This window comes from Glycine soja, chromosome 6 (assembly GCF_004193775.1).
Source record: "Glycine soja cultivar W05 chromosome 6, ASM419377v2, whole genome shotgun sequence".
Classification (NCBI taxonomy): domain Eukaryota; kingdom Viridiplantae; phylum Streptophyta; class Magnoliopsida; order Fabales; family Fabaceae; genus Glycine; species Glycine soja.
This window is the reverse complement of record NC_041007.1, coordinates 14,953,328-14,977,864: the sequence shown is the minus strand read 5'-3', so window position 1 is coordinate 14,977,864 and position 24,537 is coordinate 14,953,328. Positions and strand designations below refer to the sequence as shown.

Below are 24,537 nucleotides of genomic sequence, written 5' to 3'. Positions count from 1 at the left end.
ATGTAGTTGGTTGAATAACATGTATGAATTGTAACTTGCTAAATTGTAAATATTTAATTTTTTATACGTGAATTCATTTCTTACAATAAAAAAATTAAATAATTAATAAATTCAATGACTCATTTAAAATTTTCTTAGTTTCAGACATTAATGTAACAACCTGTAAGAGACCAAATTGTGGTTTATTCAATATACACATATCGGCACTTCTCCACATTCTTTCTCAAGTTGTGTTGGTTCTGAGTAACATTGCTAGTGCTCAACGGGTTCCAATGAAGAAAGAGAATTGCAGGAAAAATGAATAATAGAATTGGAAAGTGGTTTGATTTTCTATACGCTGATAACAGTGCAGTGGGGATGGGAGAGAAGACGACTTGTCTTTCCACTATGATCGAGGAGGCAAAGAATGAGTCTAGAAAAAATGTCTCAGTTTCAAAATTTGTTGCCGCCGTTATAAGAGAGAAAAAAAACAACAACAACAACAAAAAACACTGAAGGTTGAATATTAGACTTTTGCTTGCAACTTAGACTTGTGTGTACATTTCCTTTTCCCCATTAAGTGATTAGAAAGGAGGTTGTTAATTAAAGTATTTCGAGGGGCCAACTTATTTAGCTTGTAATAAACACGGATTAGGTTTAATTTTGATAAAGTCAACTCAGTTTAAAAATTTGGTTGCCAACATCCCTTTTTATTGTAATAAGGCTATAATATATCGTTGTGTCAACAATCAAGACTTATCCTTAGTTGATAATGATACAGAAAAATATCACGATGCTAGAGCCTAGTCATGACTTCGGGCACTCCGATAACCAAATCAATTGCCGACACTCCAATAACTAAATAAGGCAATACTATATCTTTGTCTTGGAGCATTGGTTATTATAGGCATAACACATTGGTTTTATAGATGGAGATTATTTACTTTCCCTATGCATTATTCGTCATTTTGTGTATCTTTTCTTATTTGGTGATTAGTGACAAATTCGTTCTTTCGTAGCAAACTATTGGCACGAAATAGCACAACTCAAGTAAATATGTATCACCAAACTAATGACTAATCCATTATTAGTAGGTTAATATCATTTATTTTTTTGTTGGAGCATAGAGAGACTATTATGTATTATATATATATATATATATATATAAGAAGCAAGCAAGAAAGATTAATATATGCATATATGGACAAGCAATAAAGCTATGTTCGGGGATATGGCAAAATCATTTTAATAATGGAACTACTAAGAGGCACAGGGCATCATCTTCATGGAAGGAAAAACAAGCCAAAACTCAGTGGAGCACTTTGAAAGGTTTGAAAAATTAGTATAGTGAAGATCCAGAGTGAAAAACAATTAAAATTAATGGATCCATGACTTAAAGCATTCATTCATTGAGTGGCAATGGTCTCTAAACCCCCTTCACATTGAATTAATTTGCTCATGCGGTAGGAGATAAATCTCAATTATAGAGAAATTGTTTGGGATGTCGACCTATATGGTCTTATCTCTATGATTTTGGGAAGCAATCACAAGTTGGAGGAATTGGCCAAATAATTATAAATAAAAAAACAAAGATTTCAATTGTTAATTTCTAAATTGTCAAGGATTTTTGAATGTGATACTGATCAGGATGGAGCCTCCCAAACGTGTGAATTCGGGAAGTGTAACTTGGCAGTTCTTCTTACATGATTTTGGATTACCATATATGGACCCTATGCCTTATTAATTACTACTTAATACAGTACTAGTATATTATGTTGATGGGATTTTATTATTATGTCACTAACAAATCATGCTTTGGTTCCATCAATCCGTGTTATTATCGGGGATTCAAAAGTCCACTTGATGTGCATCGGTTTCACCACTAGCTGACTCTCTAGCACTTGTGCCATGCATTAAGGACAAACGTTCCTATGATGCTATAATAATCGACCTCTCTAAGGGCCCACCTCAATGCAAATCATAAAATCTCTCGCTATCTTTCTCACTCTATTCCTCTCATATTTCCATAATTTGGGGCAGGGGGGAGCCATTCTGTTTTTATTGTATGATTACACTTGCTTGTATATACAATTGCTAAAGAGCTATAATCTTGACTAGAAAGACAAACAAAAAAATAATAATAAAAAAGCAAAAAGAGAGAGCTTTATTTAATGCGCAGATAATTAATTTGATAAAAAAAGGTCAGTCTTTTTTTAGATTATATATTTTTATGAAACCAGACAATAAAATCGTCAAGTTAAATAGGATATCACTATGCATTCAGTAGTATAAACAGTACGTCAGTCTTGTGAGTGACTTGAAATTAAGTTTTATTTTAATTATGTGAGTGGAATTACCATGCTCTAACGGCCAACTTCTTTCATACTACATCAGATGACCTCTCTTCCAGCCCTACAAGTAGAAGTTGCGGCTCAGTGATAAAATAAAATGGCTACCTACAATAGGAACATGGACAGAAGGCTCATTATTGTAATCGAATGGAGTGGTGATAATGTGTTCATAGGCAATATTCATGCGCTGCTCTGCTCTATTAATAATGTTTAGTCACTGGTACTACACAGTTACTCTATTGTTGGTCAAATTTGAATTTTCCACTGATGTTGTTCAAATAATTATAGATATTCTACTCTCGTGAGCATGGCTGCATGAGCTCCTAGCTAGCTAACAACCTATCACCAAAGAGAAGCTACCTATCTTACAATTAATACAACTCTCTTTTCCTTATGCAATTAATTTGTTTTCCCAAAAGTAACAAAAGCTTAGGCTTGATACAATTACTTTTAGTAAACATAGGAGAACCAGGTAGCTGAGGAGGGAGGTTTATTACAATCTTAATGGAAAGGAATATCATAAAATGTTGATAATTAGCAATGCTTCAATCTATACATAAGGTGCACCATCATGACAGCCTCAGCAGCATGCATGTAGGTTTAGCTTTTTAATTATTTCCATGGAAAATCCAGCAATTTTTTGTTTCATGTCATGGGCCTGGCTATTTTTTAATTATTTTCTTTGTTAGCATTGGTTATTATAGGCATAACACATTGGGTTTATAGATGGAGAAATCCTAGTTGCAATGGCAAACTCCCTCCAGGTTCAATGGGCCGGCGGGTTTCCCCCTTGTGGGTGAGACCCTTCAATTTTTCTCCCCTAACACCAATTCTGGAATTCCTCCTTTCATCAAGCAGAGAATGAAAAGGTATATATAAGTATTTTTTTATTCTCAACTTAATTAGAAACATTCCTCTAGCGATGTAAACTTACATATGATCAAACTACATATTCAAATATTTAACAATGTTCGATGTTCTTTTTTTGCTAAGTGATTCATTTGTCACTGACTTATGTAATACAAATACACTAACTTTTCAAGGTGGCTCCACTTCCTTTATTGCTCCTAAAACAAAGCCATAGCAACCCTTGAGCCCTAACTATTAAGTGGAACCACCTTCTACAAGACATACACAACCCCTAAGCCCTAACTATTAAGTGGAACCAACCCACCAATCGAAGTTAATTTCTAGATTCAAAGCAAAAACACTTAACATTTCATCATAGCATGTTACAGGCTAGGAGATTCATAAACTTACCGGTACAATGACCTAAGGCGCAAAGACCACGGGCAAACGAGTCACAGCAACTACACTTCTTGGAGATGCCACACAGGTCACGGCACGGGCGACCTCACTATGCATACTCACGGCACGAGCTCCACTGCACACAATGGACGTTGTCGAGAGAGCGAGGTTTCGAGGGAGTTTCAGGTGTATGGTGTTTAAGATAGGGAGAGATGGGTTTGAGGGAGAGCGAGGTTTGAGGGAGACCTAGGGAGAGACCTCGATGTTTGACGCAACAGAGCTTCAGGGAGAGAGGGGTTAGACCTAGGGCACAACAATGGTGGAGCTACATAAGTGTTTGGTTCAAGAGTTTAATTCCAAAGGTCTCGAAGCGTGTATGGGCCAAGCCGGTGAGGAACAAAGACTGGTTTATCGTATGATCGTCGTTGTCTTACATTAAGGTAACATTTTAAGACGGTTATTTGTAACCGCCTTAGAATGTGCGACTTAAAAAACAGAATTTCTCCCCCTAATTACAAAAATATCACCGTGCCTTATACTAAAATGGTTCTTCAGAACTGTCGTAGATGTCGCGTCTTAAAAAACTACTTTTGTAGTAGTGAAGGAGCTAGAAAAAAATTAATAAAGAAGCACGATAAAGGCAAAAGGACTCTTTACAAATCCAGAAGAAGGTATCAAAGGGCAATAATTATCATTTATATGGGAAATCTGGACACTTCCATAAGGATTACCCAAAGCGTAAGTCTTGGTTTGAAAAGAAAGGTGAGTTTAATGCTCATGTATGTTTTGAATCAAACTTAACTGAAGTTCCTTATAATACATGGTGGATTGATTATGGATGTATGACTCATGTTTCTAATATTATGCAGAGATTCCTTACAATCCAAACTATAAGTCCAAATGAGAAGTTCATCTTCATGGAGAATAGAGTGAAAGCTCCAGTGAAAGCAGTCAGAACTTATCATTTAAAACTCGACAATAGAAATCATTTAGATTTACTAGAAACTCTTTATGTACCTAATTTATCTAAAAATTTAGTTTCATTATCTAAACCCGATATTACTAGATACTCTTTTAATTTTGGTAATGAATGTTTCAGTTTATTTAAGCATAATCATTTCATTGGTATCGGTGTTCTTTGCGATGGTTTATATAAATTGAAATTAGATGGTTGGTATGTTGAAATTGTTTTAACTATGCATCATAATGCTGACACTAAATATAGTTTAGTGAATAAACGATCTGTTTTCTTGTGGCATAAATGTTTAGGTCACATTTTTAGAGAAAAGATTAATAAAGAATGAAATTCTTCCTGATCTAGATTTTAGGGATCTAAATATTTGTATGGATTATATTAAGGGAAAATAAACAAAACATACAAAAAAAATGAGTTACAAGAAATACTCAGCTTCTTAAAATTGTGTATAATTGCAACCACACAATGATGCTTTTCTAGAATTTGAGAACACGCTTCAAAATTTTATTAATATCTGCCACAGCTCAACAAATTATACACAAAAATGAAAGTGAAACAGCATATTCAAAAGACAAACTAATTACAAGAGAACGAAAATAACAATATATTGAGACGAATAATTAACTTGTTTGGAACCTCACTCATTACTCCATAAACACACATCCTAGCTTGTTAACACTCCAGGTTGTATAGCTTTTACGTACATCCAATACTAAATTGAAGTACTTATATACTTTTTAGAGGTATTTCAAAACATGCAAATTGTGACATGATCAGGGTATATGTGGTTCTGGTTCAAGATGAAGTGGTATTTTTTTGGAGACAGTGAGTCCATTGGTCTCATTCATGTCAATGTTGTGCATCAACATACCAGACTCGGACATATTCCAATTGAACCAATACAAAAGATTAGCAAGAACATACTCAGTTGAAGCAAGCCCAAATGACATAGCAGGACATCCCCTTCTCCCACTACCAAATGGAATTAATTGAAAATCTTGTCCATTAAGATCAATTTGGCTAGTTTCAAATCTTTCAGGAATAAATTCTTCAGGATCATCCCATAATTCAGGATCCCTCTGGATTGCCCATGCATTGATAAATACCATTGTTTTGGCGGGAATATCGTACCCTCTTAGTTTTACACTTGATGATGTCTCTCGAGCAACCAAAAGAGGAACAGGTGAATGTAATCTCAAAGTTTCTTTGACTACACATTTCAAGTAGTTCATTTGATTCACACAATTTTCATCTAATACTACTCTAGAATTGATTCCCACCACTCTTCTTATCTCTTCTTGAGCTTTCTTCATAGTATTTGGCTTCCTAAGGAGCTCTGCAAAAGCCCATTCTAGAGTTGTTGAAGTGGTGTCGCTCCCACCTATTATCATGTCCTGAAATTAATATACTAGTTAAAGTTAGGTATCCATGCACCTTTAGTTTATAAATTAATTCTATACACGTGATTGATATGCAACTAACTTATTATTTGTGTTGAATAATAGACTTATTAAATAATATATCATATACCACATAATACACGATGATACCCAATTATTTACGTTGTTGACTTGTGTAAAAAAAGTCCGAATTTTAAGTTATCATTTTTTGCCATATAAATAAATTTTGATTTCTTTTTAATAGAATTTTCAATACCTTAATCATTAATTAAAAAATTTAAACAAATAGATTATGTATTTATATTATAAATGATTTTACAAAATCATCTAATTACAATTTATCATATATAATTAATCTATTGATTTTTATAATAATAACTTCAAAAATTATATTAATAACTTATATTGTCAGCATATCATTATTAAACTCTTTAAATTTATTAAAAATAACAAAATAGTGAATACATCATTAAATACTTTTTTACCAATTTTAATTTATGGGGGAGAACCTAATTGGGTTTGATTTTTATAGAATATATTCTTGAAAAGGGTGATAAACTTCAAATATAATTAAATTTCAAATGAACAATTAGTCTTATAATTAATTTAAAGAACTAAAATTTTATAAAAATATCTCAAGATCTCACGGAAAAGGTGAAGGCTGTAATTATAGTGGTTAAAAATTTAAAAAAAAATTATGTTATTAGTATTTATTTCCGGTGCATAATATAGATAGGTAGATAGATAAAGAGGAAAACCATTAGGATTGCTTTGAGGTTATCTCGGCTGAGCTGAAAGTCAAGCCTCCCACACTCTTGAAGTTGAAGGAGAATTCCCATGAAAGAGTGATCATTCTTCCTGTTACTGCTCTCGCGTTCTGCAATTACCTCGTCAAGGAAAGCATCAACTGCAAGAAACGTGGCCTTCATTTCCGGAATAAGGCCAGTCAGATAGTCAACCCAACCCAACGAAGGGAAGAAATCACCGACGCAGAAAGCCGAGAATAGTCTCATAATCTTTCTTCCCAGTTCTCCAAAGCTGCAATTCACGCTATCACCCACTGTAGCATCACACTTCCGTCCAATTACACATCTTGAAACAATGTTGTTGGAAGCTGCAATCAGCATCTCACTCAGATTCACACATGGTCGATTTTCTCTTTCACTACCACCACATGCTTCACGTACAGCTTCAACCAACTCCGAAACAACCTCTTCTCGGATAGAACGAAACGACCGCACCTTTCTCTGGCTCAGAAGCTCAACCACACATGTCTTCTTCGTCTGTCTCCACTCTTCGCCGTAGGGCGCAAAACCAACATCCTTGCAATTATAGAGAAAGATTTTAGCAGCCGTAGGTTGTGGTCGGTTGGAGAAAACAACATCATGCGTCTTGATTATTTCTCTGGCCACGTCAGCTGATGAGACCACTAGGGTTGGAGTTTGGCCTAATTGCAGCATCATTAGAGGGCCATACTTGCGAGAGAGTGCTTGGAAGGAGCGGTGTGGCAGTGTGCCTAGCTGATGAAGATTGCCAATTATTGGTAACTTTGGTGGTGATGGAGGAAAATTGGACTTGTTTCTTCTTGTTAGCTTAAGCATAAGCAGGAGGCTTACGAAGCAGAAGAAAGCTGTAAGGTAATGGGTTGAACTTGGTTCATACGCCAATTGCTTAAGAACTGATGATAGAAAAGCCATTTTTACTTTGGAGTGGTTAGTACTCTTGTCTTATATTTATGTAACAATTTGTTTTTCTCAAGTTAATTATTTTAATTCCTTTTCATGGCCAGCTTTTGGGCATCATGTGCTAATTAAGTTTGACTATTAAAAATTACATGTTTCACATATTATTTAATTAGTCTTTTATAATTTTTAATAAATTCTAATTAATAGTAAAGTGTGTTAAGAAGAGCATGAATGTTACTAACACTCTCCTTTGTTATTGTTAATAATTTGTGTTCCTTATAAAAGAGAGTTAGTTATTTTGTTATATATTTTTTTGTTCTTTTTTTTTAATGGGTGTTGATGAGTTAGATTGATTCTCATTCAGAGTAAAATTAAAATCGAATCAATAATATCTTGTTTGATTGGTTTTGTTTAGGTTTTTTAAAAAAGATTTCGGTCAATCTGAATCAAAATCAGTCTGATTAGTTTATTGCTTCGGTCATTTGGGTCATCGGATTGTGATACCAAAATATTCTATTTTTTCAAGTTTTTGTCTCCACTCATTGTGCATTATTATAAAGATTTAATTTAATATTATTGTATGAAAAGATATTATTCTTTAATAACTAATTATTGTTTTGTTTAAGTGGAAAACTGTTTTACAGAGAAAAATCAATCACATTTTTTTAGCTATTTTATCACATCACGTAAATTGTTTTAATTAAATAAAAAAACTTAACCGCAACTTCTGTTATGTTGCACCACGTTCATGGACGTTCCTGCGTTGTACCTTCTCGAATTACGCTGTTGCCTCTTCTATTATGAATAAAATAGCGGGTTGTTGAAGGTGTAGGTGAGAGAATGGATATTGCACCAAGCACGTGTGGAAAGGAGCAAAAGGAAAGATGAACAATTGTAATGGTCTCAGAATGAAGATCGTGCGAGATAAAGATCGAGTCTGTGGAAGAAATATATAATGAAGTGGTGGAGGCAATTACATCTTCACGGCCGCATGCTCAACTCCGGCACGGCGTCGCCACTTTGCTGTCGGTCAACCTTGAAATAAATTAATCGAATTAATGCCACGATGGTGGATTAATTGTAACCACGGCACACAAACATTTACATAAAAAAATATGAATTAATATAAAATTTCTATTTTATTTTAAATTTAGAATCTTTTAAAATACTTATTGTTTTAATAGTTTCAATATGAGTTTTTTTTTTAATTCATTTTTGGCTTAAGTTCTTTAGAATTCTTTCACTTTTTTCGTTTCTATTTTTTTTTTATATTTTTCAATATAAAATCCCCATATAGTACAAATAATTTACATATCCCTGCATTACACACGTGTCAAATAAAATGTAATGATTGTTGTATTGTTTTTTCTTTCAATCTTTTGTTTATTTGACTAAATTGCAAGTTGTAGTTGTTGCTTACAAGAATTGACAATTACATTATATATTCTTTATTTCATTTTTCCGCATTCTTGGCACGTAGACATGACCCCACTTGTACTATTTAAGCTCAGCAACGGAAAGTGACCCCTGATCTAAAATATATAATTAGATAGGTGAATTTTTCATATATATATTCTTGTGATTATAATATTTTTTTGTTAAAAAATAGGTTAATATTATGATTTATTTGATGATATTTTAAATCAATTAATAATGTAATTAATTGTATACGAGTCATGACTTTAGACACCTAATTCTTATTAGTGAGTCTAACCACGGATCTATGATCCATAATGGAAGGTATTTAGAGTTAATAAATAACAAGGCTAAGTCTCTTTTGTTGTCATGTTATCAATTATTCTATAAAATTTATTCCATTAAAAGTTCTACAATAAAAAGAGTGTAGTCAAACAAATAAAAACTTAGACTTCTAAATTTTACATATCCCACTACTCAAACAATTCTTTCCTTGATCATATCTTTAATAAATGTTATATTGATATTTTAAACTCATATAAATTCATTCTTGATAAATTTATTTATCTTACAAAACAATCAAGTTGATAATAAATAATTATAACTGAAATATATTATTTCCAAATCATAATAAGATATCTTCGAAAATAAATGAGAGATGAAAAGTAGACATGACAATGCGATCGGACGGGGACGGGTATTGTCTTCCCGATTCCGACTCTTCAACATGTCCCCATACCTGTACCCGATATCGGACAAATTAAAATTTATTATCTCATCCTCATACTCGTCAGGTATCGGGTATCACCGGCCCGTCTCGTACCTGATTCAAATTAGAAAAATATTTTTTTAAAAGAAAATATTAAAAATTTGATTTTAGAAAAAATAAATTGATTGTTAAACATTTATTTTTAACTACTTATATGTCAATAAATTTATTATAGCGCATGTGTCTACAAAAATCGTTAAGAAAATAATATTAAATTATGTAAAAATTCTAAAATAAGGTTAACATGTAATAAAAATTCTAGGCTTTTTGATTAAATTATGCAAAAATTCTAAAAAATTTAAGTGGTGCGGCAAGTCCGGGTTCGGGGTCGAGACGGATATAGTAATCTGATACTTGTACCCGTACCCGACTTTTGGTTATCGGGAAAAACCCGAACCCGAACCTGTACCCGATCAACTCAGGTATTATCTGTCAAAGTCGAGATGGATTCGGACGGATACCCACAAGTACAGATTTTTTTGTCATGTCTAATGAAAAGAAAAACAGTTTAGGCATCCCTATCTCCAAGGGTGGTGGGGGGACAAAAAGAAAGATCTTTTTGAAGGGGTAAAAGATTCAAAGTTCATGGAATAATCTTTGTATATATAATCAGTGTTTTTTTTTTAATTACAAAATCAGAATTTTGTCATACATGAGATGATTTTAGGAGATTCAAGTCCTCTCAATTTATTTTTTCTAAAATAAAATTTTTCTTCCAATTGCAATCACACAATGATATGATTTTCTAGAATATACGTATGCACCACTAGATTTTATTAATATATTCCACAAGACAACAAATTATAAGAAAATGAAAATGCACAACAAATTTATGAGACAAACAAATTAATTTTAATGGAATAAAAATTAATGAAAATATTCAAACCCTTTTAAAAATATGGCAATATTCAAGAGATGCACACCATCATGTTATATATGATTCTTATTTAAAATGAAATGGTACTTTTTAACTGACAGAGAATCCATTCATTTCACTCGATCATGTTAATGTTGTGCATCATTACGCAAGACTTGGGCATCTTCCAATTGAACCGATAAAAAGATTTGCAAGAACACATTTAGTTGAAGCAAGCTCAAATGAAATTATGCAATTTCAAAGATGGTGCTTACAAAAGCACCGTCTTTGATTTACGTAAGCACCGTCTTTGTTTGCGTAATTTCAAAAACGGTGCTTACGTAAACATCGTCTTTGAAAGTATATCCCTTTCTAAGACGTTGGATTTTGATTCGTCATTGAAAAGTTTTACTTTCCACAACGTTGGATATAACGACGGTCGTCCACCGTTGTTGTATCCTGTTTTCCACCGTCTTAGAAACGCTTTTTTATAGTAGTTTGCGGGACATGCCCTTCTCCCGCCACCAAACAGGATTAATTGAAAATCTTATCCATTAAGATCAACTTGACTAATTTCAAATCTTTCAAGAATAAACTCTTCAGGTTGCCCCATAATTTAGGATAGCCCATGCATTGATAAATATCCTTGTTTTGGCAGGAATATCATAATCTTAGTTTCACATTGGATGTTGTCTCTCGAGCAATCAAAAGAGGAATAAGTGTATGTAATCTCATTGTTTCTTTGATTACACATTTTAAGTAGTTCATTTGATTCACACATTTTTCATCCACTAATCTTGAATTGATTCCCATGGCTTTTCTTACCTCTTCTTAAGCTTTGTTCATGGTATTTGGTTTCCTAAAGAGGTCCACAAAAGCCCATTCTAGATTCGTTGAAGTAGTGTCACTTCCGCCTACTATCATGTCCTGAAATTAATACACAAATTAGCTTGTTATTCACTATTCACACACCATTTTCCTATGAATCAATTTTAATACACAAACAGTTTTCCTGTAGCATATATAGACTGAGAGAGAATGAAAGAGAGAGACCATTAAGATTCCTTTGAGGTTATCTCGGGTGAGTTTGAAATCAAGTCTTCTACACTCTTGAAGGTGAAGCAGTATCCCCAAGAAATCCTTAACATCGGAGTGGTCATTTTTCATGTTTTTGCTCTCATGTTCTACAATGACTTCCTCGTCAAAGAAGCATCTATTGCAACAGAAGTGGACTTCATTTAGGGAATTAGGCCAGTCAGAGAATCAACCCAACATAACGAAGGGAAGAAATCACCCACGCAGAAAGCGGATAATAATCTCATAACCTTTCTTCCCAGAACTCCAAAGCTGCAACTACTACTACGAGCACAACCCATTTTATCATCATACTTCCGTCCAAGAACACATCTAGACACAATGTTGTTGGAAGCCGCAATCAGCATCTCACTCAGATTCACACATGGTCTTTCTCTTTGACTAGCACATGCTTCACCAAGCTCGGTCCAACATATTTAAAGACCTATAACAAATTTTAAGAAAGGTTTTTTTAATCTAATAATTTTTTTTAACAAAAATTAATATTTTTATTAAAAAATTATTTTTCATTAGTTACATTGTTAACTTGCTCATTAATTAATATTTATTTTTTTATTTTTATTTTCATCAATTTCTATATTATTTATTTAACAAGAAATTACTTATATTTTCAAATTTATTTTTATCTGTTTTGATAAATCTATTTGGAGTTCCTTTTTAGTGATCCCGCAATACTGGAAAAAACAAAGAACTCACACGTCGGCACGCTGGGATTCTCCGTGGCCACCACCCGAACCCACGACGCGATCAGCTTCCGGCATCGGCGTCCACGGAGTCACGATTCTCAGCGGCGAGAACCCGCGGGTTAACGCATAGATTCTTCCTAGACGAGAGGCCGAGGGCGAGGATCTTGGCAGCGGGGCCGAGGTGGCGAAGCTGGTAATCATGGAGAAGATGGATCGAAGCTCGACGAGCGTCTTCTCCATCTCGTGGACGGTGCGGGTGCAGTAGAGGAGCTTGAGCGGGGAATGGGGCTTCGAAAGGACGTAGCTTATGATCAATGAGAGGAGTGCGATGGTTTTCCCTGTTCCGGTGGACATTTCCAGGAGAAGGTGAAGAGAGGACAACAAGAAGACAGTGAGTGAGAGAAGTGAGGAACAACCGCACATTCCAATTTAAAATTGTCCAAATATACAAACATTGCCTTAAAAGTTATAAAAAGGAGTTTTTTTTATTAGTGTCGACATAATAATCTGTAGATAATTTTTCAAATTATTCATGGAAAAATTCATGGAAAGTTACCCATGGAATAATTCATCTATACTTGCCCACAAGATAATCTGTCTGTACATATAATTACTAACTAACAGATTATTTTATGGATAATTTCCCATGAATTTGGTATTTTGGTGGTAAATTTTTCAGACTAGGTTACTTTTAGAAACTAATTCTCAAAAAGGGGTTGTTTTGAAACTTTTTCTAGGGGTGGTCCGTTTTTGAAGGGGACTCGCCAGTGGGGCTGACGAGTTGGACACGTGGCGGCGCCTGGGGGACTCACCAGTGGAGTTGGCGAGTTGTTGTCCACGTGGCGGATCCCGCCACTCGTACTGGCAAAATGCTTTTTTACGGGAAAAAAATTTTTAACTTCAAACGGGTATAACTTTTGATAGGAATGTCCGTTTGAGGCACATAATATGTCAAAATGCTCGAAATTGAATGAAGAATCCCTTGGCAAATACCCATAGGGGATTTGGTCAACTCATTTTCCCAAAAAATGGATTTAAGATTCAACCACCCATTTTTTTAATCTTAAATCCTATTTTTAAGCTACTTAGAGGCATTTTTTGGGAAAATGAGTTGACCAGATCCACTATGGGTATTTGCCAAGGGATTCTTCATTCAATTTCGAGCATTTTGACATATTATGGGCCTCAAACGGACATTCTTATCAAAAGTTATACCCGTTTGAAGTTAAAAAAAAAATTTCCGTAAAAAAGCATTTCGCCAGTACGAGTGGCGAGACCTGCCACGTGGACAACAACTCGCCAACTCCACTGGCGAGTCCACCAGGCGCCGCCACGTGTCCAACTCGCCAGCCCCACTGGCGAGTCCCCTTCAAAAACGGACCCCCCCGAAAAAAGTTTCAAAACAACCCATTTTTGAGAATTAGTTTCTAAAAGTAACCTAGTTTGAGAAATTTGCCTAATATTTGTTGATAAAATTACCTATCGGCATATTTTCATTGGGTTTTCTTCTGTGATAAATCCACTGGTAAAATTGAATTACCTATATATGGATTTTTGGTGTTAATCACCGATTTTATCGGTTGGTAATAACAAAAAATTCTAATTTCAATGCTTTATTAGCAAATTTCGATACTTGTCAAAACTAACAGTAAGGATTGCTATTTGATTTGGTTTCATAAATCGAATCTAACACCTTGTACTCTAATTAAAGTATTGATTATATTCCTCTTAGGAAAAAATAAAGATGTCTCCTATGTATCTTATGGAAGTTGCAAGGTAATTTCAAATTGAACATGAGGTCTTAACTTGTCTCTGTACCTTAAGTTGAAAACAAAGGTTGCTAGTTCAAATGAAAAAAATTCACAAGTAATATGTTTTGTCTTGCATATATAAAATATATTTGTTGATTAGAATTAATGTCAAGAATCACTCATTTAAGATACTTTAATTTTTAAATAAATTTTTACCATCAACACCTGTCAATGAAAATGAATTACAATATACCATTCACTCTGTTTAGAGGTGGATTGACAAGTTAACCCTCAAAAAAACATAATATCATGTTCGTAGGTTATGAAATGGTGGGTTTAACTGTCAAAATCCAAACAATATAATATAAAATAGTAAAATATGGTAAAAGAAATATCAATTGGTTTATTTTTAATGTCATTAATTAGATTCAATTGCAATCACACAATTTGGCTTTCTAGAATTTAAGAACACACCACAAATTTTTACTAACGCCTTCCACAACATACCAACAAACCATACAAAAATAAATGTGAAACAACTATTCAAAAGATTAACAAACTGCAAGAAAACAAATATAACAATGTTCAAGAGACGAGTAATTAGACTCTTTGGAACCTCACTCGTTACTCCATAAATGCTCATATCCTAGCTTGTTAGCACTTCTTATTGTATAGCTTTTACATCCATTACTAAATTGAAGTACTTCCAGATCTATACTCTTTATAGGTGTTGCCAAACATGCATAATGTGAAATGATCATGTTTTATATGGTTCTGGTTCAAGATGAAGTGGTACTTTCTTACTGACAGTGAGTCCATTTGTCTCACTCATGTCAATGTTGTGCATCAATATACGTCCAGACTCGGACATATTCCAATTGAACCAATACAAAAGATTAGCAAGAACATACTCAGTTGAAGCAAGTCCAAATGACATTGCAGGGCATCCCCTTCTCCCAATACCGAACGGAATTAATTGAAAATCTTGTCCATTAAGATCAACTTGGCTAGTTTCAAATCTTTCGGGAATAAATTCTTCAGGATCATCCCATAATTCAGGATCCCTCTGGATCGCCCATGCATTGATAAATACCATTGTTTTTGCGGGAATATCGTACCCTCTTAGTTTTACACTTGATGATGTCTCTCGAGCAATCAAAAGAGGAAGGGGTGGATGTAATCTCAAAGTTTCTTTGACTACACATTTCAAGTAGTTCATTTGATTCACACAATTTTCATCCAGTACTGCTTTGGAATTGATTCCCACCACTCTTCTTACCTCTTCTTGAGCTTTCTTCATGGTATTTGGATTTCTAAGGAACTCCGCAAAAGTCCATTCTAGAGTTGTTGAAGTAGTGTCACTCCCACCTATTATCATGTCCTGAAATCAATATACAAAAGTTGAAAATAGGTAATCATGCATCTTCTCAATTAGGTAATCATGTCCGGATATGCAATGGATTTATTATCTATGTTGTATGATAGATTAATTAATTAATGAGTGAATTACACTAATACCCCCATGTGCTTTACTCATTGCATTCTCATTCCTCCTATTTTAGACTTTAGCTTGACCTTTACCTCCCTTGGGTTAATTAATGAGTGAATTACACTAATACCCCCATGTGCTTTACTCATATTGCATTCTCAATTAGTGCTTTACACTAATGCCTCTATTGCTTTCGGTCAAGCGTTTGGGTTGTGATACATTGGTATCCAGTTGTTCCTACTGTTCATGGAGGTGGGGGCGGTGCAAAACAGATGTATTGTTTGCCTCTTTTAAGCCAATTTGCACAACTTGTGTCAAATTGTATTATAAATAATATATATTTTTCTTATAATTAAAAAATGAATATTTCATCAGGCAAAACAATGTATCCATGCGTAAAAGACGGTCAGGATGTTTGATTTTGGTGCAAATGGAATTTTTACTCGTACTTGCTATTGCAAATTACGTCAAAATGCAAACAATGAAATTGATGCTGCATAATTTTTCATGACTTTATGGTCATTGATTTGACTATCAAAACGTGTTTCTTTTTCTAAAGATATTGTGTGGAATGTTCTAGCTATGAGTTAGTTAATATGAATTTATCTAATACAATAATATATTGGTGGCTTGAACGAAAATTTTACCCTGTTGCTGCAAAAAAATAAAACTCAACATCTTTTTTGAGTTGAGAGGAAGGAGATGAGGAGGATATTTTGGAGAGATAATTTTATTAAAAGTCATGTATTTGGTCTCTGTTAATGAAATTTAGGGTATTTAGGAGAAAGGGAGTACTAGTGTACAAAAGCTTAAAATTTAGGGGGATTTAATTATGTAGGGAGAGAAAAATGAAGGAGGGTCAAGGTAATTAAGAAAAATCACATGGAGTATAGTGTAAGTAACTCTTAATTAATTATACTGTCACACATAACACAACACATGGTGTATATATATAATATAAACATATAGAGATAAGATAAAGATAAATATATAAATAAAAAAATTGATGGATATGGATGGATAGATAAAGAGGGAAACCACTAGGATTGCTTTGAGGTTATCTCGGTCGAGCTGAAAGTCAAGCCTCCCACATTCTTGAAGTTGAAGAAGTATCCCCAAGAAGTCATCATTCTTCTTGTTACTGCTCTCGTGTTCTGCAATTACCTCATCAAGGAAAGCATCTACTGCGAGAAACGTGGTTTTCATCTCTGGAATTAAGCCAGTCAGATAGTCAACCCAACCCAACGAAGGGAAGAAATCACCCACGCTGAAAGCCGATAATAGTCTCATAATCTTTCTTCCCAACGCTGCAAAGCTGCTACTGCCACTACCACCACATGCATCATCACACTTCCGTCCAAGAACACATCTAGACACAATGTCGTTCGATGCTGCCATCAGCATCTCAGTCAGATTCACACATGGTCTTTCACTACCACACGCTTCACCTATAGCTTCAACCAACTCTGTAACAACTTCTTGTCTAATGGAATGAAACAACCGCACCTTCTTCAGACTCATAAGCTCAACCTTACATGTCTTTATCTTTTGTCTCCACTCTTCGCCGTAGTACACGAAAGCCACATCCTTGCATCCATAACCAAAGATTTTAGCAGCTGTAGGTTGTCGGCGGTTGGAGAAAACAACATCATGCGTTTTGATTATTTCTCTGGCCACGTCAGCTGATGAGACCACTAGGGTTGGAATTTGACCCAATTGCAACATCATGAGAGGGCCATATTTGTGTGAGAGTGCATGAAAGGAGCGGTGTGGCAGTGTGCCTAGCTGGTGAAGATTGCCGATTATGGGTATCTTTGGTGGGGATGGTGGCAGATTGTATTTGTTTCTTCTTATTAGCTGAAGAAGTATAAGGAAGATGCAGAAGAAAACTGTTAGGTAATGGGTTGAACTTAGCTCATGCGGCAATTGCTTTAGGACTGATGATAGTAGAGCCATTTTTTCCTTTGGCCACCGCTTAGAATTTACGTGACTGTAGAATATTATTGTTATCTATCTATAGATCGGACAAAACAGAAATAAAATATAATGGAAAGTTTCACAGTGTCATACTGTCATGAAACCCACAACCACACAAAAGCTATCCGGTGCTTTCTATATTTATCCACCAAATATGCTTTAATCAAGAAATTAAAATCACACATCCATTAGTTAATATTATTATTTAACCTCTGATTTTTAAAATAATAACAGAAAAATTAAAAAAAATTAACTAGTTAAAATATAAATTATGAACTAAAATAATATAAACGACAATTCCCCTACAAGGAAAATGATGTGTACTTAAAAAAAAAACTATCACTAGAATTCCAAAATTCCTAAATAGATATATATAGAACTTTGTCATAGGCGTGTTTTAGGTATCAATTTTAAGGAGATATACAACTAATAATTTATTATCATAGGCTTTACCTATGGATATATTTTTATCTATCGTTAAATTTTACTATCACTATAGGTAACACTTACAAGTTTAAATGTGTAGGTAAAAGATAATAATATATATCTATAATTTCTAACTGTAGGCAAAAGTCATTTACTTGTACCTACGATTTTCTATAGGTAAATGTCATATAATAATAATAAAAAAGTTTCTAATTACTCTCTTTGTTGATTATAATTTTTAATTAAATATATTTTATTTTTTCTTTTAAAAAATATAATTGAAAGAAAGATTATTGAAATTTGAAATAGAAGGAACCACCAACAATTTATACACTTAAAAGTTGAAACTTAAAATATTACTTCCTATATCTTTTGTTTAAATTTCTTGTGTACTTGAATTTCACAAATCAATGGGTAAAGACAATCATATGTACAATTTAGAATTTAATTAACCTCCACTCAAGAGATCTAGAATATCAATGTCTTTCCCATCAAAGCATTCTTACATCTTTATCACCATCTAAATCATTTTCCTGATATAACAATATCACTTATTAAGAATAACATCACTAATATCATAAACCAATGCTCAACAAAATATAAGAGTATATAAATGTGACAAAATGTTCAATACATATATACTAAAATATAACCAAATATTTAAATAGAACAAATAAAAATAAATCAAAGGAAGTTTGCATCACTCTCATCATCATCTATATAATTATCATCCTTATCATGTGATAAAATGTTCTCCATAGTTATTGTAACACAAACCAAAAGGAAAAAAGCACCAGAATAGGTATTTATCCGTAATGAAATTGTTCGTAGATACAGCAACACAAGACGCCAAACAGCAAAGGGGAATGGATATTTATCCGTAGTGGTGGATACAGCAACACAAGACACCAAACAGAAGGAACAAGAAATGACAGTTGGTGATACTAGAAACTAGCAAAGCACAACCCATGTCACTTTCTCCACTTCCATACACTTTTTCCAAATCAAGAAAGCTATTTCACAGTAGCTCCAGTCACCAACTTGCAACCTCTCTTTCTATCTCTTTGCGTTATGTTATCTTCATCCAATAACGCTCACGTTGGCATTAGGAAGTCTGCATCACTCTCATCATCATCTATATAATTATCATCCTTATCATGTGATAAAATGTTCTCCATAGGTATTGTAACACAAACCAAAGGGAAAATAGCACCAGAATAGGTATTTATCCGTAGTGGAATTGTCCGCAGATACATCAACACAAGACACCAAACAGCAAAGGGGAATGGATATTTATCCGTAGTGGTGGATACAGCAACACAAGACACCAGAACAAGAAATGACAGTTGGTGATGCTAGAAACTAGCAAAGCACAACCCATGTCACTTTCTCCACTTCCATACACTTTTTCCAAATCAAGAAAGCTATTCCACAGTAGCTCCAGTCACCAACTTGCAACCTCTCTTTCTATCTCTTTGCGTTATGTTATCTTCATCCAATAACGCTCACGTTGGCACTAGGAAGTCTGCATCACTCTCATCATCATCTATATAATTATCATCCTTATCATGTGATAAAATGTTCTCCATAGGTATTGTAACACAAACCAAAGGGAAAAAAGCACAAGAATAGGTATTTATCCGTAGTGGAATTGTCCATAGATACAGCAACACAAGACACCAAACAGAAAAGGGGAATGAATATTTATCCGTAGTGGTGGATACAGCAACACAAGACACCAAACAGAAGGAACAAGAAATGACAGCTGGTGATGCTAGAAACTAGCAAAGCATAACTCATGCCACTTTCTCCACTTCCATACACTTTTTCCAAATCAAGAAAGCTATTCCACATTAGCTCCAATCACTAACTTGCAACCTCTCTTTCTATCTCTTTGTGTTATGTTACAGATATTCCAGTAGTCTTAGTCTTCAATGCAAACAAATACCATTATCCCATAATAACTTTCCAATACTTACCACTATGCAAATTGTAGCCTCTTGTCTAAAACCAAAACAACAACTTTTCTACTAAGCCAAATGTGGTCCATATAAACCAGAAAGTTCTATTCTGGACGATTTCACGTAATAGTATATAAAAATTTGCTTAATTATTTGAATAACTTTTTCGTATCTTCTTCAAAGTAATATTTTAAGCACAAAATAAACTAATCACATGATGCACATAAACCAAGTAAACCCCACTTTATAGGATACCTTAATTTCCTATATTTTAACCTCTTAATTTCAAATAAAAAAATAAAATAAAAACCACATGTAATCTGAACAAAAAATAATTCAAAACTCATAAAAATCAATAATTAGACAATTTAAAATTCAAAGTTAAGATAATTAATTAAACTAAATTAACGCAGCTTAAATAATAAAACTTAAATAAATAAAGTCATTTAATTCATCATTGAGTAATAATAAGACTAAAATAACAAGAAAAGGAATGAATGAAAGTTTATTAAACTCAGGATCAAGCAAGTTTTACGTGAGTGAAGTCATAACAAGTATAACTAAATCATATAAAAAGAATAAGTATAAAAAGAAACCAACGAATAACGCACTAAGCATGACACACCAAAAATATAAATCATTGTTTTTCCATTTAGAACTAGAGTTAAATAAGCTAACAGCAGCATTACAACTAAAATAACTCAATAACTGAACAAAAATCCCCATAATTAATACTGAAAATCATTTAATTAATGTCTCGATACTAATACGTTTTATACATTGATTTTCAGCAGACAAGCCTAAGCTGATTCATTTAATTGGTGGGAATTCCCAAGCAATGCGAAGGAAAGTGCTTTGTGGTGGGGTCTTCCCAATTCCTGATCCCAATATATAAAAATTGTACTACATTTTGCACTGGCCCATTCCATTGTATGATTCCACCCATTTAACTGTTGGGTGCTTTTAGGGTTCTGCTCTCTCTGCCCTATAATAGGATATACTAGTGGACACTATTACGTGTGTAGCGTGTACACTTACCATGACCCACTCACTCAGCCTTTAAACTTTCATATAAATATATGTACCTAGTTATTCTATGAGCTTCTAAATATTTTTTCCCTCATGCCAATGACAAACACATGGCTCACACAAAGTGTGAAATTATCCTAAAAATAACAACCAAATTAGTAGTTCTAAAGAGAATTGTGATATTTAGGTTTTTGTACCAAGTAAAGTAAATTATGAAATACCCTCTTTCTATTTTATTTTCATTTTCTTTAGCCTGAAAGCCTCAAATAAAATTAACAGGAAGTAAAGTGCATAAGGAGCTTGTCACTACTAGCCAACAGGAAATTCAGGACTATCAAAGCAAAATAACTAAGAGGCCGGATTAGATTGCATTTATTGAATATAAAGTAAAATCTGTTATAATTTTGGAAGTTTGGTGAGTCGATCTGAACGGAATCAACATTAAAAAAACCCTCTATACATAATCTCAGAATAATAAAATAATGACAGATCTTGCTCTTCCAAAACAGCCTAAGACAACACCATTAAACGTGAATTCCAAAAGAAAGCAGAGATCCTACAGTAACGAAAGAAGAAGCACGAAATCAAACTAAATAAGATTACGCCAAACTAAGATGTTGCAAAGAAGGAAACGCAAATACAAAATTAAGGCTTCACCGACACAACATGAGAGCGCGTAAAGCACGAAATTCGGATTTGAGGAAGCAAAGACAAACCTAAATCGAGTCCAGAAAGAGCATTCACGATATTACCAACACCAATTAATGCTAGATATATGTTTTTTAAATTTTACCAACACTGAATTCTAAGTTTTACATACATCAAATAAGAGTAAATACAAATCTTTGAATTTTATCTATGATAAATAATTATAGGTATAAATATTTTTTTTACTTTTACCTACAATAATTTATGTTTGTGGACAAAAGTCTCCCTAGAAATATATCATTTTGCTTATAGTATTTGATCAAGTTGATATCAATTAGATTTACAAACTAAATGTCTAAATCAAATAAATATTTTGTATATAAGTATTTAAACTTGTTCAAGATAACAAATTTAAATTTAGCTTTTTATTCTTGATAATCAAGATCTTAATATAAGTAGTCGACTAAGAATACCAACATCATCCTCAGCATCATATTTACTTCCGAATGTAAACCTACACACTATGTTGTTTGCGGGTTTGTTTATTTAAAAAGTTAATTATTAATATTGTTAATTTTTGTTAAAAGAGGAAATTGAACTCATGATTTTTTTTATTTTTTTAATCTTTAATCATCCAATAATTTTATATCAGCACGAAGTTCTCGAGGCTGTTACTAGCATCTCACTAAGGTTGATCACAGAGCAAGCTTTACGTATGTAACTAACCAATGCCTCCACTTCCTCTTCTCTAATGAACTGAACCGATCTTACCCTTTTCATGCTCAGCAATTCATTCACACAGAGTTTCCTTTTCTCTCTCCATGTCTCGCCGTTGGATGAATGCCCAACGTCCTTGCATTCGTAGAGTAAGATTTCTGTGGCTGGGAGATGTGGCCTACTCGCCAAAACTGGGTCGTGGGTTTGCATAACTTCTCTGGCTAAGTTTGCTGAGGAAACCACCCAAACGGGAAGCTGACCCAACTGCAACATCAATAGAGGATTGTGTTTTTGTGAGAGGGTTTGAAAAAGAACGATGGGGAAGTTTTCTTAACTGATGGTAGTTGCCTATTATTTGTAGTCTTGGTGGGGATGAAGGTAGATTCAATTTGCTTCTTCTTCTTCTTCTTGTGAGCTTAAAAGCCACCAGCATGCTGATGAAGGAAAGTAGCAAGAAAAGGGTTGCATAATTTAGGTCAAATATTTGTACTTGCTTCATAAATGATGGTAGATGTAGAGCCATTCTTCCATTCATTTGATGCAGCACTATTGCACTGTACCTACACGCTATATATGTTTATACTTAATTAGGCGGTTAAAACCTTGATTAATGATTTATAATACACGAGAATTAACATTCTATTTTTATGTGTTTTTTTTTGTGTGTCGGCAATGTCGTGTTTGTTTATGTTGTTGCTTCCTCTTGCGTACTTAATTGAGCACACAGAACGCAGCGGCAGGAATGAACAGTTATATACGATAAAAAAAAAAAAAAAAAAAAAAAGCTAATTTGTACAATGTTTTATAATAAAGCAGTTGCTAGAGCTAAGACAATGGATATGGGGAATGTACACATGTTGGGAGGTTTAATTTGCGTTTCCCACTGTAGTTAGCAACATGTTTATATTAACTTTTTAACCGGTTTGTTTTTGCTTTAAATTGGGCTATTTATCCCAGTGAAGTATTTTTTTGGTATATATAGATGGTCATCGTGTAATTGTATCAAATTAACATATTTGCTGTTGCTGGACACATGGTGATAAAATACAGTCTTTTATCAGTGAATGGGGTCTAACCTAACCGACAATAAAAGGCAGGATGTTAGTTCATAATAAGAGGAGAGAGAGATAAAAATAAATGAGAAATATTGATAGAATGATTAAGATAAAAGATATTTTATATATCATTAAGTTGAATGAATAAGAAAAGAAAGATACAATCATGACTATTAAATAATAATAATTATAATCCACACAATTATTAGCCGAAAATCCACTAATTCCTCCACTCTTTTTTAATTTTCAAAATTTTGAAATGTTTTATGTAATTTTTAAAATTTAAGATAATATTAATTACTTTCATTAATTATATTATTAATTTTCAATTAATCTTAATTATTTATACATATATATTTATTGTAAAGTAAAAAAAAAATCATCATTATTTTATTAAGATCAAAAATATTTTTTCATTTCTTATATTTAAATAAAAGTATCCTTTCAAAAAAAAATCTTATAAGACATATAAATGAAAAACGGAGGGACTATATATAGAGTGTATGATCTAAGCTCGTTAACTTTCAAAAGAATTTGACTTTTGAAATGTGATTGTTGTAACTTGTAAGTTTTCCCTAAGAATTTATTATCAGAAATACGCATGATAATGATCGATTTCTAATTTGTCTTGTATGGTCCCTTAATTAAGGCGTTTCATAAATTTTTACTTATTGATCATGTAAAAATAAATAATTATTATTGAAATTATATTATTATTTATTTTAAAATCATTAAATTTTGAACTAAAAAGTAATTCAAATAGCCTATTCATTAATTTTAAAAGGTTTAATTTAATTATATTTTTAATCCCTATCTGTTGCAATAACCTTTTTAGACTTTATAGCTTAAAAAATTCCATTCTGACTATATAGTAACAATTTTTTAACCTTTTTCATTATCGTTGTCTAAACTCATTTATTGTTATTACATCTAAATCCTTTAACTATCAATTTTTTTAAAAAACAAAAAACAAAGTTTATTTATTCTTATTATTTTTTTCCTTCTTCTCCTTGTCACCAAGGA

At 33.2% G+C, this 24,537-nt stretch overlaps 2 protein-coding genes and 1 pseudogene across 2 annotated transcripts; all 3 read right to left on the bottom strand.

Annotated features, from left to right (window-relative positions):
- Positions 1-5,031: 5,031 nt before the first annotated feature.
- Positions 5,032-7,685, bottom strand: LOC114416395 (cytochrome P450 71A1-like). Its single transcript, XM_028381251.1, has 2 exons — positions 6,713-7,685; positions 5,032-5,948 (listed from the first exon to the last, which is right to left on the bottom strand). The coding sequence occupies exons 1-2, from the start codon at positions 7,649-7,651 to the stop codon at positions 5,328-5,330; spliced, it is 1,560 nt and encodes a 519-aa protein (XP_028237052.1). The 5' UTR covers positions 7,652-7,685; the 3' UTR covers positions 5,032-5,327.
- A 3,082-nt stretch (positions 7,686-10,767) lies between these two features.
- LOC114415851 lies at positions 10,768-12,188 on the bottom strand (annotated as a pseudogene).
- A 2,485-nt stretch (positions 12,189-14,673) lies between these two features.
- Positions 14,674-17,745, bottom strand: LOC114416386 (cytochrome P450 71A1-like). Its single transcript, XM_028381245.1, has 2 exons — positions 16,740-17,745; positions 14,674-15,593 (listed from the first exon to the last, which is right to left on the bottom strand). The coding sequence occupies exons 1-2, from the start codon at positions 17,655-17,657 to the stop codon at positions 14,970-14,972; spliced, it is 1,542 nt and encodes a 513-aa protein (XP_028237046.1). The 5' UTR covers positions 17,658-17,745; the 3' UTR covers positions 14,674-14,969.
- Positions 17,746-24,537: the final 6,792 nt, after the last annotated feature.

Excerpts from the sequence above, each read along its gene's own strand:
- LOC114416395 (XM_028381251.1), bottom strand. The coding sequence starts at position 7,651 with ATGGCTTTTCTATCATCAGTTCTTAAGCAATTGGCGTATGAACCAAGT. Across the intron at positions 5,949-6,712 it reads ACCTCAAAGCAATCCTAATG|GACATGATAATAGGTGGGAG; the intron begins GTTTTCCTCTTT and ends TATTAATTTCAG.
- LOC114416386 (XM_028381245.1), bottom strand. The coding sequence starts at position 17,657 with ATGGCTCTACTATCATCAGTCCTAAAGCAATTGCCGCATGAGCTAAGT. Across the intron at positions 15,594-16,739 it reads ACCTCAAAGCAATCCTAGTG|GACATGATAATAGGTGGGAG; the intron begins GTTTCCCTCTTT and ends TATTGATTTCAG.